The sequence below is a fragment of the Carassius carassius genome, chromosome 19 (genome assembly GCF_963082965.1).
Source record: "Carassius carassius chromosome 19, fCarCar2.1, whole genome shotgun sequence".
Lineage (NCBI taxonomy): Eukaryota > Metazoa > Chordata > Actinopteri > Cypriniformes > Cyprinidae > Carassius > Carassius carassius.
Genome location: NC_081773.1, coordinates 18,541,869 through 18,556,782, shown reverse-complemented (window position 1 = coordinate 18,556,782; position 14,914 = coordinate 18,541,869). Strand labels below are relative to the sequence as shown.

Sequence of the window (14,914 nt, the reverse complement as noted above, 5' to 3'; positions counted from 1 at the left end):
CAAAACATTTATGAGTGCTTTTGGTCTTTTCAGTGATGCGCAGCTACTACATATCTGTTCCCATCTCAAAAAATGTGTTCTGGGGTTTCATGACCCTTTAAAATCCATTGAACAGAGGCAGATTATGCCGCGTTTCCACCGAAATTACCCGGAACATTTGTACCAGGAACTTGGTAATGAAACTGTCTATGTGAAACCCCTGGAATTTAGTGAATGCCGGTGGAAACGCAGAAAGCAACAGGTATGGGGGGAAAAAAGTTCCTGGTACAAATGTTCCGGGTAATTTCGGTGGAAACGCGGCAAAATGTTTTTATCTCGGGGAGGAATGGAGGCGTGTCTTTACTGTATGTACGAGTCAGGAAGCACCTGTGTCTACTTTACACTGCAGATTATTTACGTCTTCATTCACAGTATTTTCTCAAAACCTAAACGTGTCACTCGACTCTGACTGTGTCCACGGTAAGATACTCTTCTGTCTGCTTATGACACGACAAAACTAGCAAGAGAGATACTTCAGAAGGATATGATTATTGTCTGACTGTAACTACTTTCTATCAAGATAAATATTTTAATTTGAGAAACGTAACATGTTTTGTGGACGTGCTAAAATAAGTATTGTGCATAAATCCTTTTTTATTTAACGAAGAGAATGTGTTTACTCAGACATGTTTTGGTTTCATACGCCAATGTAAAACATGCTATTATTATTTTCACAGTGTTGATGTGATTGATATATTTACTGTGGGATTCATCGCAGATTTTCATCGCTTTTCTCCAAATATCCAAATACACACTGGGACCACGACCATGACAGTGTTTGAGAACTGTACTGTGGTGTTAGATGTGAAGAACCTGCCTTTTAAAGAGAAGAATAAACTGAGATTAGCTCTTCTGGAGAATGGAGCAAACATCTCATATGTCATCAACAACGAGGTTCCTGTTCATTTTTTAATCTTACTCTTTTATCTTCTTTTTGTGCTATTCAAATTAAGAGCAGCTACACTGAGAATTGATTTCGGTTACAAATTACATGTCAGTCATTCTTCAGTCATGGGACAAAACGGGTCCAGCAAGAGTAACTGCTATTAGGTTTAAAAAATAAAAATATTTTTAATTTTAAATGTCATGAGGGATTAATAATAGAATGTATTTAACACAATTATCACCTTTAAATTCTCATTACCTTAAATTTCTCATTATGTAAGTTTCTTAAATGTACTCTCACTACATCTAAAACTGTGTCCACAGAGAAGGGTTCAATCATTCATATGTTATAAAAATTGATAAAAATGTTTGTTTGTTTTTTAAAATGATGGAAAAGAGTGTGTGTTATCAAAAGCAACACTTAATATCTAATATCTCCTATCATAGCAAGGTTGTTTTTTAATGACACATGCATGTTTCATAAGATTTTAAAGTTGCGTCCCCACTTTTTGTCAACACTGTCAGACATTAAATAAAATGTCATAAAATCAGTGAATACCACTGTCACTCTAAAGGACCCCATTGCCACAGGGTCTGAGTTTTATAGTTTTAGAATATTTTAAATCCTAATATTAACATTTCCTTTGTCAAAACACCATTTTCCAGTTTTTGAGGAAATTATTTGAAATATTTTGATTATTTTACTCCCTTGAAGCAGGATTCATTAGCACCTAGCATCAACAGAAAAAAATAAAATGGCTACTACATGAACCACTGGTTTTGTGAAAGAAATGGCAAATTTGTCAACACCCTCAGATGAAACCACCATAAGATTTTGTGTTCCAATGATATATCAAAATACTTAAATGTGACTCTTGAATAAAAGCTTTATTAACATACTTTATAAACGTGATTGTGGTTTGTTTTAATACAGTAATTGACCGATTCAATGTATTTGAGAGGTTTTCGTCACCACCGTCAGATGTCAACTCTGTCATTTGAATATTTAGATAATATTTCATTATGATATACAGTATTTGTTGTGGATTTGTTGGTCACATGTGAAAGTGAAATCTGTCTGCTAACATGAGAATGTTTTGTTGAAATTATATTACGCAGTCCAAGGTAAAAAAAAAAGCACATTTTGTTAAAAAAAACAGAAAATTTGGTAGGTTGTATCATTAATAGTACATATAAGATACATAAATGTAGTTTAATTTGTCTGAGTGCAAGGTATCGTTTTTTTAAATTTTGCACCCTGTTTTGTCCCACTTCTCAAGAATACACTATTTAAACAATTTACAGACATTTGGTTTGTTGAACCCTCTGATACTGTTAACTTTAAGTGTAGTTAAACATAACACAGCAAAATTTACAATTCAATGACTACAGGTAGATTAGTGTCATAGAAATAAAAAAAAATAATGTGTAATACTGCGTTTAATCTACACAATGACTAATTTGTAGATTGTATCCCCCTCTGTATTTTGATGTTTTTTGTTTTTTTCTATTTCCCATTAATTTCCTTTGCTAAGAGTACAAGTGTGTCTATTTTTATATGACTATTTAACATTTTCTAATCATGCCCACATTTTTTGTGATTAAAATGAACGAGCACTTTATGCTTTATAATGCTTAAAATAAGTAATGCATGTTCATTGGTCCTACTGAGTTGCTAAAGAGCTGCAGTGTCTCTTCTGACCTCGGTTTATCTCCTCCAGTGCTCTTTTGTAGTCACTAGCAGTGTGAAGGATCTGAGCGGTAACCGGCAGCGCAGCATCCAGAAGCTGCAGATCCCAGTGGTCGGGACGCAGTATGTGTGGAGCTGTCTGGACCAAGGGCATCTCCTGTCATTGACCGAGCATAATTTGACCCCAGAGCTGCCATACCCTGGCTCTGAATTCCTCCGTCCTTCAGGTAGGAGTTTCTTGTACCTCATTTAAGGAATTCTTATACTTTCTTTGTTAAACAGATGTTTGCCCGAAGTCATACTGTAACTAAAGTTTACTTACGTGCGATGAGAAAGTGTGGAGTGACAGAACAGATGGTAGTGTCACAGCCACATTAGTTTTATTTGCTAACAGTGGATCTCTTTTCTCTGTAGTTTCTTCAGTTTGACATTATAGTTGGGGTGTAAAAGTATTTAGTGAGATTAAACCATGTATTTTCGTGGCACTGTTGACATAATGTTGTTTTTCACTACTAAGCGGTAAAAGTGTCAACATATATACTAGGAAAAGAGGAGTTCAATGGTCACCCTGAACTCCCAAAGACTGAAGCTGAGATTCTTCAGAAGAGTGGACCCCGTCCTGGAAGGTTCAGGTGCGCTCTGTTTTTTTTTTCACTGTCAGTTCTTGAGTTTGTTCAACAGTTTGTTTTTTTCGTGGGTAATCAATTTCTACAGCATTTTTCCTGTTTAGATGTGCTTGTTTACCTGGCTGCATCTTTTCCCTTCACTCAACACAGAGTTTACAAAGAAGGCGACCATGACCTGCCTGAATTTCCTTCATATTCTCAAGTGGCCAAGTATTCAGTTTTTGAGAGGGTGAGTTACTTCATGCATCAGTCACAATAGAATTATTACTGGACATCTGGGAAAAATAAACTAAATAGTGAAAAATGTATGGTGACCTCTTTAACACATTCTTGAGCTGATTCTATGAGCGCCCGCAACTGTTTGTAAGTGTTTTCATGTCTGCAAGTGTTTGATTGTGTGTTTCAGGTCAATCCCAAGACTTTGTCTGTTCTGGAGCTGCAGAGTGCCAAAGGCAGAGCAGGCCAGCAGTATCGTGTGTTGTGTTCAGTCTTGTGTGAAGCTGAGGTTTGATCATCATTAATGTTGTTATCTCTGGAATCATAGATGGTGACGGCTGAATTTGTCTTGTGGTGACAGACTCTCTATTGCTGTAGTCCGCAGTGGTTCAGGACAAGCTTGTGTTCTGCGTGACATCTGAAGATGCTGTGGAAGCGTATCTGCAGCTGATGAAGGAGATGGAGACAGAGGGATTCACAAAGACACACACACTTTCCCCTAAGGTTGAGCGCTTGGCATCCTACAGCCTGCAGCAGGTTAGATAAACACAACACAGATCTGTTTTTATTCATTTGATATACAGTACAGACCAAAAGTTTGGACACACCTTCTCATTCAAAGAGTTTTCATTTTCATGAATATGAAAATTGTACAGTCACACTGAAGGCATCAAGGGCTATTTTATGGAGGTTAATCAGTAGCTAAACTCGAGAGGTTGAAGATCTGAATGTGAGAACTTGTCATATTAATATTTGTATTTGTAAGTTAAAATTTACACTCACAGCTCTGATGTGAAAAGCTGAATCTTTCAATTTGCACACACAGACAATGATCAAAACACCCGTGTTTTGAATTGGAAGTTGTAGATTAATAGTTACAAATGTGTAGAATGACATTCACACAAAGAAAATGACATACACACATGTTTACGACATATTTACTTTTGCACTTTACTTCAGTTTCGCTGCACAACGTCAAGTCGGCACTTACAACCTCTCAGATCTGGAAGTACAAGGTCAAATCCTAGCGCTCTGACTTTTGCTACTCTTTTTGCGGTATTCTTTTGCAAAACTCACTTGTGCACTTGTATATGCAGATGTGAGAGAGCAGAGCTGGGGCGGGGCTTTGGTGCGAATGAAGACATTTTATTGGTCGATGCCCGACCAATGAACAACGCCAATTGTTTTCACTGACTATCCTTAGCTTTGACTGGATTTTAAGACACTGCATTCATTTTGCCATTCAGGTATTATCTAGTAGACAAATAATGCAACATATTTTATATGTATATCCCACTGCATATTGCAGAGTAAACTCGCTGTACCAGAGCATGCTTTGATCTCACCGCCACGCGGTCACGTGGTTCATGGAGCTATCAATAGTACTAAACTATACATTTTGTCAATATGTTTGAAATGTATTAATTGGGACAGACAACAGTTTCATTATATATGCAGCGATTTCTAGTAATTTGTAACGCTTAAAGTGTAATGACTTTGCGTTACAATAGCATTTTATACTGGATAATGGAACAGCATTGTGTTCTCATACTACTCCTTTGCAGTTAAATGTGACTAAACAATTAAGTGTAACTTTTAACCAATAAACTAACTGTACTACATGTTAACTCAGTCCTGTTTAGTTAATTTCAAGAGATCATGGTACTAAATAATATGCGCAATAATTATGATCCATGAATGACCATTTGAAATATAACATTTTCTAATATGGTTATTATTTATACTACAATAACTGTAGTAGAGGCATGCTTTAAATTAGAGGCATTTGGTGGCCAGAAAGATAATATTCATATGCAATTCCATTGCTTAAACACTAGATGGCCTTGTTGATGTTTAATAAATACATGTATTTAGCTCTACTAGTTGCTCAAAACAGTATTTCTGGTCATAAGTGCTTATTTTTTAGGTTTTGCTGTTTAATGTACATTTAGACATTATTAAACACTCGTTTTTTATAAAAAAAAAAAATATTAATAATAATAACAATGTTGCATTTAAAAAGGTTCATTACTGACAAGCAAATTAGGAATTTAACCCAATGAAGAAGTTAAAATTATTTTTACAAAACATAAAAATAATAAAAACAGCATTATATTGCAACTCTGGTAGAGTGATATGCAGTGGGATATACATATAAAATATGTTGCATTATTTGTCTACTAGATAATACCTGAATGGCAAAATGAATGCAGTATCTTAAAATCCTGTCAAAGCTAAGGATAGTCAGTGAAAACAATTGGCGTTGTTCATTGGTCAGGCATCGACCAATAAAATGTCTTCATTCGCACCAAAGCCCCGCCCCCAGCTCTGCTCTCTCACATCTGCATATACAAGTGCACAAGTGAGTTTTGTATGGAATGATATTGCGGACATTATTCAAAAGGCATTGCAAATTCAAAACACGGGTGTTTTGATCATTGTCTGTGTGTGCAAATTGAAAGATTCAGCTTTTCACATCAGAGCTGTGAGTGTAAATTTTAACTTACAAATACAAATATTAATATGACAAGTTCTCACAATCATATCTTCAACCTCTCGAGTTTTGCTACTGATTTACCTTTATACTATTTGACCAAGAAGGAGAGTGATGGGGTGCTGCGCCAGATGACCTGGCCTCCACAGTCACCGGACCTGAACCCAATCGAGATGGTTTAGGGGGGAGCTGGACCGCTGACAGAAGGCTAAAGGGCCAACAAGTGCTAAGCATCTCTCGAGGAACTCCTTCAAGACTGTTGGAAGACCATTTCAGGTGACTACCTCTTGAAGCTCATCAAGAGAATGCCAAGAGTGTGCAAAGCAGTAATCAAAGCAAAAGCTGGCTACTTTGAAGAACCTAGAATGACATATTTTCAGTTGTTTCACACTTTTTTTTTATGTATATAATTCCATATATAATTCCACGTGTTCATTCATAGTTTTGATGCCTTCCGTGTGAATCTACAATTTTCATAGTCATGAAAATAAAGAAAACTCTTTGAATGAGAAGGTGTGTCCAAACTTTTGGTCTGTACTGTATGTATAACATGTGACTAATGGGTGTGAAGTAATTGCTCACTCTTTTGATTGGCAGCTGCTGTTGGAGGAGAAGCTGAACTGCAGCACCTTGTCACAGGAAGTTGGTGTCTTTGTGGAGCTGGTTTGGACTGAAGCTCTCGGTTCCCTTTATAACATACTGACAGTCCCTGTCTCCAAAATCAGCCTCAATGACGTGAGAATGAGCTTAGATGGTCACACACAGCGCAGTGGAGAAGCTGACAGGAATTTGCTGTGTTTAACGGTTCCGGTGTGTTTTTTGGCTCTGTGCTGCTGCAGGTGAGCAGGGTGGAGGGATTGCTACTGCAGGCACAAAAGACTGAGAAAGAGGATGAAGTCAAAGCCCTGCTGGAGGAGGTCAACACTCTTCTGCCCCTCAGAATGATCGACCCTCCTTCCAAACACAAGCTTGTGTCTCAGAAACTGGACCTTTGTCAGGTATCAGTTTAAATAAATGAAAGTCAAACAAATACTGAATTAAATCCCTTTGCAGGTTTGAATATGGCTTTTTACTTGAGCAATTCAGCAGATGACCTTTTGCTCTTTTAACTCTTCTGTCATCTGCAGCTGATCAGAGATATTGTAAATGTGAGTGAGGCCACTCTGGGAAGCCCCTCATCGTCGTCTCTGGGGAAGTATCGAGCTCTGAGGTGCAGCATTGAGGTTGTTCCACCACAAAACCCTGAGTTTCATGATGTCTCTCAACTGCTTCAGGACAGGTAAACGTGATTGTGGTCTGAAGTTCAAACATGAATATATTTCTGGACATTGTTAACCTAATATGCACTACAGGCCTTTCCAGATTCAGCGGATACTGCGTGTCAGCAGAGGAGTGGAGCTTCAGATGTTTAAGGAGGATTTAGGCAACATTAAACCCCTCCTCCACTCCACTAGTCCCAGCAGTTTTGTTGGAATACTGTCACGGTGAGAGTTATTAATAAATCATTTATTTGATTATTAACTTTAAGTAAGTGCTGAATCTTAATGTTAAAACCATGGAAATAAGTAAGACAAAAATACCATATTGACCAATCCTGAAAAACCAAAAATCTAATATCTGACTACACATTGGTTTAAATTACTTTTTGTAGTGTCTATTCAGTAATTCACTCTTGTGTCACTCTTGTAATTAACTGAATGTACAATTTTAAACATTCTTTATAGAGGTCTGCTGCTGCCCAGGGTTGGAGTCGAACAGCATGGAATTGAGAGAACGGATATCGGGAATCTCGGAGGAGGAATCTACTTCAGTGACTCTCTGAAGTCAGTGTTTTTTAGCATTACTCAGTCATCTCTTAATATAACAGATGTATTAATAATGTGAATACATTATTATGATGACAACTGGAGATTTTAGCCAGTCGGTACATTTTTAAAGGACTAGTGTGAAATACTCCAAGCCCAGTGTGACTGACGGCTCTCGGCTGCTGTTGGTGTGTGAAGTGGCGTTGGGTCGGTGTAAGGACCTGCTGAAGAAAGACAGCACTTTGACTTGTGCTCCTGACGGTTACCACAGTGTACACGGAGTCCAACGCTCTCCAAACAGACTCTCTGAATTTGAGGTGCTTTTCTTACTCATTATCTGTGTACTTAAATATTCTGCTTCTGTTTGTGGGATCTGATGCGACTCTTGCATTTGTGTGTGTGTGTGTTTATATTTGACAGGATGATGAGTTTGTCGTCTATAACACAGAGCAGATCAGACTGAAGTATGTGGTACAGTACAGTCTGGAGGGAGACGAGTTAAAAGAGTTCCAGCCTCAAATCAACACTCAGCTCACATATCTAACCGACACAACACCTGATATCTGTGAGTAATATCTAGTGAACAGGACATGCTGAGAGAGACCAGCTTTTATATGTGGAGGAGTTTGTTTTAAATAATGCTGTCAAATTATTAATTTTTTTATGAAATTAATTTAAATCTGAAAATGTGTGTTTTTAAATTCATCAGTGGTTTTGTGCCAATGTGTTTCTTTAGTGCCCGGTGATGACAGTGAGGGTTTGGAGTCCATTAAGAATCCTCTGGAGGAGATGAACGCAGGTTTGCTGGACAGCAGTGGTCAGAAACTTCCTCTACAGGCTGTCAATGTGAGGGGCAAGCTGATGGACCTGCTGTGTCAGGTATGATAATACAGCGGTGGACTGCACTTTGAAATTAAGAGAAATGAGCATGAGGAATTCCAGAGTAAACCAAAAGAACTACACAGTGAAGAAGGAAAAAAAACACTAATAAAATAAAACTAGAACAAGGAAGAGATGGACACAATCAGGACCACGGGAACAAAGACATGAAATAAAAAGCAACAGAATTAACAAATTAAAAGACTGAAAATCCCACATCCAAACACTCAAATATAATTCCAAACTGCAACATTAATTTCATCTCGATTTCCACCAGGTCATCGTATTCCAGACCTACACAAACCAGAGTGCTGTTCCCATTGAAGCAAAGTATGTCTTTCCACTGGAAGAGACGGCAGCAGTGTGTGGATTTGAAGCCTTTATCAATGGAAAACATGTCATTGGAAAGGTCAGAGTCTTTCAGAATTTGTCAAATGCAGCCTGCTCTCTTTAAACATCTTTTTCATCAATTTACAATGTCTGTTTTTGTCCTGTAGGTAAAGGAAAAGGAGCAGGCTCGTAAGGAGTACAAGCAAGCCATAGAGAAAGGCCATGGAGCCTACCTGATGGACCAGGATGCACCTGTGAGTTACTGTAACTGATCTGGAGCTCAGGTGTGTGTGATAATGTATCATTCAGAAGGTTTCTTTAAGTTCATGTGTTTATGTGAGGCAGGATGTATTTACTATCAGTGTGGGGAATCTTCCTCCTGGAGCCACAGTTTTGATCAAGGTGACGTTCATCACTGAGCTGCTGGTCAGATCAGGCTCTATAGTCTTCTCACTGTCTGGCAGCGTGGCACCATGGGAACAGAGAGCCGCCCTTTATCAGACAACTCAGGTACGACACTCTTTTGTTATTGTATTTCAAATCCTTTTTGGCCGGCTGATTGTTAGCATTTTGACTGACACTTGTGTTGCATTTCAGGCCACTGTTGAAAAGATTGGTGTGACAGAGCTTGATTCAGAGGGGTGAAGATCTAAAATACTGGAGAATTCACGGGGAAAATCACTCAAGATTCACAAAAAATTCATTGCACATGCTAATGACTTTAACCTTTATAACATCATGTTTTATATAGAGTAGCACCTGGTCTAGTTGAACTGTGAATGGTCACTAAGCAAGCACAGCGTTGTTGTAACTCGGTTTCATTTTCTTTCTCTGTCTTCAGGGAGTTTTCTCTGTCTATGTCCATTGAAATGCCTTATGAGATCATCAACTTAAGCTCTTCACACCGCATCAAAACCAAGGTTATCAGTTCATTTTGGTGCATTGTCTTAGTAAAATAATTAGTAAAATAAAAAAGAAATGAAGAAGACTATATTAACAGTATTAGTGTTTCCCCTGTTCAGAGGACAGACTGTAAGGTAGTGATCAGCACGTTACCGGGACAGACATTGGGATCTGAAGGGTTACAGGTGTCCTTCAGTCTTTCTAATATCCACATGCCCAGAATGTGGGTCGAGAACCATCCAAATAAAGATAGTCAGGTAAAGAAATAATTCATCCGATCTGCTTTCCTAACTGTCATGGTTATTGCACACAAAAAATGCCACTTTCCATCTTACGTACCCTGGCAAAAATGAACACTGATACGGAGCTGATCCCTGCAGGCCTGCATGCTGGTGTTTTATCCAGACTTTAGGTCAAGTGGGGTGTCTGGCTCTGGAGGTCCGTCCAATGTGAGCGATGTGGTCATTCTACTGGACTCCTCCAAGTCCATGCAGGGAGACGCCATGCTGAACGCCCGCAGGATTGCGCTTCAAGTCCTCAGATCTCTGGACCGCTCACTGAAGATCAACATCATCTCTTTCAGCACTGGTTAGAGCTCACTGAAACTGTCTGACACTGTTTTATTGATCGTCGTGTGGACATTTTGATATCTCTTATTTTTGTAATTCATTGTGAAGCATTATGGGTAAATGTTTGTTTTTGCAGATTATAGGGAAGCTTTTCCTGCACCAGTGAGTTTAGATGAGGCATCTGAAGCAGCCAGGAAATTTATTATGGTGAGTAATGTTTACAAATGGTTAAAGATGGTTCTGAAACTCAGTTTCTTTGCGTATCATTGCATTCCCTTCTCTTCAGTTGTGTGGCAGCTCTGGTGGCGGCACTGATCTGTGGCGGCCTCTCCGGAGTCTGAGTCTGCTGCCTCCCTCCCGGGGCGTGAGGAACATCCTGCTGCTCTCTGATGGACATGTTCAGAACCAACCTCTGACCCTACAGCTGGTCCGAGAAAACTCCTGCCACACGCGTCTCTTCACCTGCGGACTCAGGTCTGCTTTTAATCAAATCTCTTTATTTTTCTCCTTCATTTACACTGAATTTCTGAACATAAAGTTTGGTTGTGTTTGTCTAGCTTGACAGCTAATCGTCATATGCTCAGAGCATTGGCTCAGGCAGGTGGAGGAACATATGAATTTTTTGACACAAAGATGAAACACACTTGGACAGAGAAGGTGAATCACACTCTATTGAATTTTTTTATTACTTAATTGGAAATATTATCTTTCCAATATTGCCCTGGCTTGAGTCTGAGGCTTGCGTTGAAGAGATTTGTGGGTAATTTCAGGTGCGGGCTCAGGTTCGGCGTATGGATTCTCCAGGCTGCAGATCAGTGGCAGTGAAGTGGCAGCAGTTTAATCCCACAGCGCCGCTTCCTGTTCAAGCCCCCTCACAGCTTCACGCTCTCTTCACTGACTGTCACACTCTCGTTTACGGATTTGTGCCACACTGCACTCAGGTAGACAGACTTTACTTTACTAAACTGCATTGTTAATAATTATTGTAGTTGTTATTAGGAATGGGTCATATATTGAATATTCACAACAACAAAAACCAACAACATCTTGAATGTAGTGGTAATTTTAGTCTTTCTTCAGTGATACAGATAGAGTTTTCATTGTTGTGAATCAATATTCCATTAATTGATTCAAACTCTAAATCACATTAGCATAATCACTGAAAAATGTTCATGAACACTGAATGTAGATGTATCAAGAATGTATTTATACATTCAAATATTTCAATAAAAATAAAAACTGGTAAATACTGATGGTTTTTTTACAGATTACTTTTGTATTTGTGCCAGTGGCATGCAGTGGTGTTTGGAAATATGTTATGTAAATTCAGGTCCCAGTTCCACTCCCCTGATTGGTGCATCTAATTAACTTAAATAATAAAAAAATATTTCTTCATATAATTTAAAATTTAGTAACCAGCAGTGTGCAAACATGGCTTAGTTATTTTTAGTTTTTAAGATAGCTATCAACTATCAAGATTTAAAATACCTGTGTAAAATATTAAGATAGATCCCCAGTTATTTGTGTTTATGTATTGTTTTGAATTGTGTAATATTTACTCATTTAGGCCACACTGTTTGGTGATTTGAGTGGACAAGAGATCAAAACAATGGTTTCCACCACAGAACTACAAAAGACAAAGGGAACTGTGAGTGAACATCTTAAATACTTCATATAATCTGAAACACCATCAGTTGTTTATCAGGTGTTTGTAGAGTTGTGTGTGTGTGTAGTTTCTTCACAAGTTAACAGCAAGAGCGATTATCAGAGACTATGAAGATGGCATTCTAGCTAACAGTGAGGCAGAACACGAGGTACAGTATTTAGCTGTGTGATGATATTTTTTATATAAACTGGCAGATCTGCTAACAGAAGAACTTGAATCGCTGTCTTTTATCTCTTTATCAGGAGAAGAAAGCAGAGCTGAAGTCCTACATCATTGAGCTGAGTAAAGAGTTCTCCATCTTGTCCCATTTCACAAGCTTTGTCGCCATTGAAGAGAGGGTATGATTGCTGATAATTTAAGGGTAGTGTGTTTAGGTCACCGATGCTAAACATAAAAAAACTCCAGTTTCAGAATTAATGCCAAATCTGTATTAAGTAGCTTATTGTTATCCTCAGAAATAAAACATTTGTAGCTTGGTTAGTGGTTGACTGATGTGAGATTTTAAATGCCAATATATACAGGTCCATCTCCAAAAGTTATTTCAAAAAGTGAAACTTCCATAAATTCTAGATTCGTTACATGTAAAGTAAAACATTTCAAACATTTTTTATTTATTAATTTTGATGATTAAGAGCTTACAGCTCATGAAAGTCACAAATCCAGTATCTCAGAAAATATCCTAAGATCAATCAAACGAAGTATTTGCAAAATAGAAAAGCTCATGTTCTTCAAAGTATGTTTATTTCTGGACTCAATACTTGGCCGGGGCTCTTTTAGCACAAACTCCAGCATCAGTGAGGTGTGGCATGAAGCGATCAGCCTGTGGCACTGCTGAGGCACTATTGAGCCTTCAGCACATCTGAATTGTTGGATCGACTGTTTTTCATCTTTCTCTAGAAAGGGGTTCAGGTAAGGCATGTTGGCTGGCCAATCAAGCACAGTAATATCATGGTCAGCAAACCACTTGGAAGTGGTTTTGGGACTGTGGGCAGGTGCCAAAGTCCTGCTGCAAAATGAAATCAGTATCTCCATAAAGCTTGTCAGCAGATGGGAGTATTAATTGCTCAATGTAGATGGCTGCATTGAGTTTGGACTTGATTTAAACACAATGGACCAACACCAGCAGATGTCACAGCACCCAAAATCATCACTGACTTCAGAAACATACACTAAAACAAGTAGGATCTGCCTTTTTACAGTACATTAGGTTAGGGGCGAGTGCCACCCCTTGTACTTTTGCTTTTTGGCTATAGAGTGCAGTCTAGTTAGGCCGTCTCAAACGCTGAAGGCTTTTCCTTTTCACATTCTCTTTTTGTAGTCAGGCTTAGGGGATACTTAATAGCTAGAGGGTGTTTAGTTTATTTATTTTTTTGTTTAGCGCCGCCCACATTCCTTCTTCCCGCTCTCTCTGTCTTGTGTATGATTGTTACTGTAAATACTGTACATATATACCACGTTCTTTATTTCATTATAAAACCTTTATTTTACATCGTACTTACCCTGAATAAATCACTGAGTTGCATTATATTGTTCCGGTTTTATGGCTTTGTCCCGCACATTTTTTGTATGTGTTTCTTTATCTTTTTCTTTACCTATCTTTTTTAAAAGCTAGACTCCATTATCCCTAGACCAACTCGAGGTCATAACACTTTGATAGAGCACTCTGCGGACAGCCACCCCTTTCAGTAATGACCTTCTGTGACTTAGCTTCTGTGACTTAGCTTCTTTGTGGAGGGTGTCAGTTATTTTCTTCTGGACCATTGTCAAGTCAGGAGTCTTCCCCATTATTGTGGTTTCGAAGAACATAAGATAGTAGGGCCTAAGGACGGTCATTTAATGTAACTCAGATGTAAATATTCTAATATTCTGAGATACTGGATTTTTTACTTTCATGAGCTTTTTGACTCTCATGAGCTGTAAGCTCTAATAATCAAAAAAAAAAAAACCTTTGAAATGTTTTACTTTGAATGTAATGAATCTAGAATATATGAAAGTTTCCCTTTTTGAAATGTTACAAAAAATTTTTTTGAGATGCACCTATATATACAGTATCTAAAAAATGTTTTAATGTTTTGTATCTAGTAAGTCATGCCATTATAATAAATAGTTTACACACAAATAAAGTGTTTAATATTGGTAATAAAGAACATGTAAACATCTGTACAGTACACACAGGGAATCACCTTTTTTGCACAAAAGGGTAGAATCAAAGTACTTCTAAGTAAAATATGCCATGAAGTAATTTCTGTGAATTATTTTAAAGTGAATGACAATTAAAAATACCAACTAATAATATCATTGGCTCTTTGCAGAAGCAGAATGAGCTTGACATCGGATTCACAGATATTCCTAAAATCATATCAGAGGAGGATGTGGATATTTTGCCATATATGGGCTGGACTGAAGAGAACTTGAAGGCTGTGCATATTAGTCACAGCCTTGATTCCCAGACAGGCACGACTAACGTAGCTGACCCGGTGAATCGTATTGGTTCTTTTAGCATTCGTAGTCTCCATCAAGAGTTAATGGAACCTCTTTCCTTGATTGATAGTCATCTTATTTCTCCTGCTGCCCAGTTTTTATCCTCAGAGCCTCCTCACTCTTATTTTAGTAGATCTGAATCAGGGGAATACATGGCCTACGGACTTGTTTCCCAGAAAGAAATAACTCCAATAATTTCCCCCAAGAGTTTAAACTTTTCCTGTACCACAGAGAACTACACTGAGCTTGACACCTCAAGATGTGCTCTCTTTACAGATCCTCCTCATTCTCTTCCTCTCAAATTTCAGCCAAGCTTTTGCATGGTTTCAAG

The 14,914-nt window shown here is 38.1% G+C and overlaps 1 protein-coding gene across 1 annotated transcript; it reads left to right on the top strand.

The window, feature by feature from the left end:
• Positions 1-794: 794 nt before the first annotated feature.
• Positions 795-14,552, top strand: LOC132095290 (protein mono-ADP-ribosyltransferase PARP4-like). The gene is made up of 29 exons (XM_059500131.1): positions 795-933; positions 2,646-2,841; positions 3,159-3,246; positions 3,391-3,469; positions 3,647-3,745; positions 3,835-3,993; positions 6,548-6,685; positions 6,790-6,948; positions 7,078-7,229; positions 7,303-7,434; positions 7,675-7,773; positions 7,889-8,072; positions 8,176-8,320; positions 8,492-8,634; positions 8,912-9,043; positions 9,132-9,218; positions 9,310-9,474; positions 9,562-9,605; positions 9,806-9,884; positions 9,987-10,124; positions 10,248-10,455; positions 10,573-10,643; positions 10,723-10,910; positions 10,994-11,093; positions 11,207-11,377; positions 12,004-12,084; positions 12,170-12,255; positions 12,358-12,440; positions 14,415-14,552. The coding sequence occupies exons 1-28, from the start codon at positions 808-810 to the stop codon at positions 12,377-12,379; spliced, it is 3,471 nt and encodes a 1,156-aa protein (XP_059356114.1). The 5' UTR covers positions 795-807; the 3' UTR covers positions 12,380-12,440; positions 14,415-14,552.
• The last annotated feature ends 362 nt before the right edge of the window (positions 14,553-14,914 follow it).

Excerpts from the sequence above, each read along its gene's own strand:
- LOC132095290 (XM_059500131.1), top strand. The coding sequence starts at position 808 with ATGACAGTGTTTGAGAACTGTACTGTGGTGTTAGATGTGAAGAACCTG. Across the intron at positions 3,470-3,646 it reads AGTATTCAGTTTTTGAGAGG|GTCAATCCCAAGACTTTGTC; the intron begins GTGAGTTACTTC and ends TGTGTGTTTCAG. Across the intron at positions 6,686-6,789 it reads CCAAAATCAGCCTCAATGAC|GTGAGCAGGGTGGAGGGATT; the intron begins GTGAGAATGAGC and ends GTGCTGCTGCAG.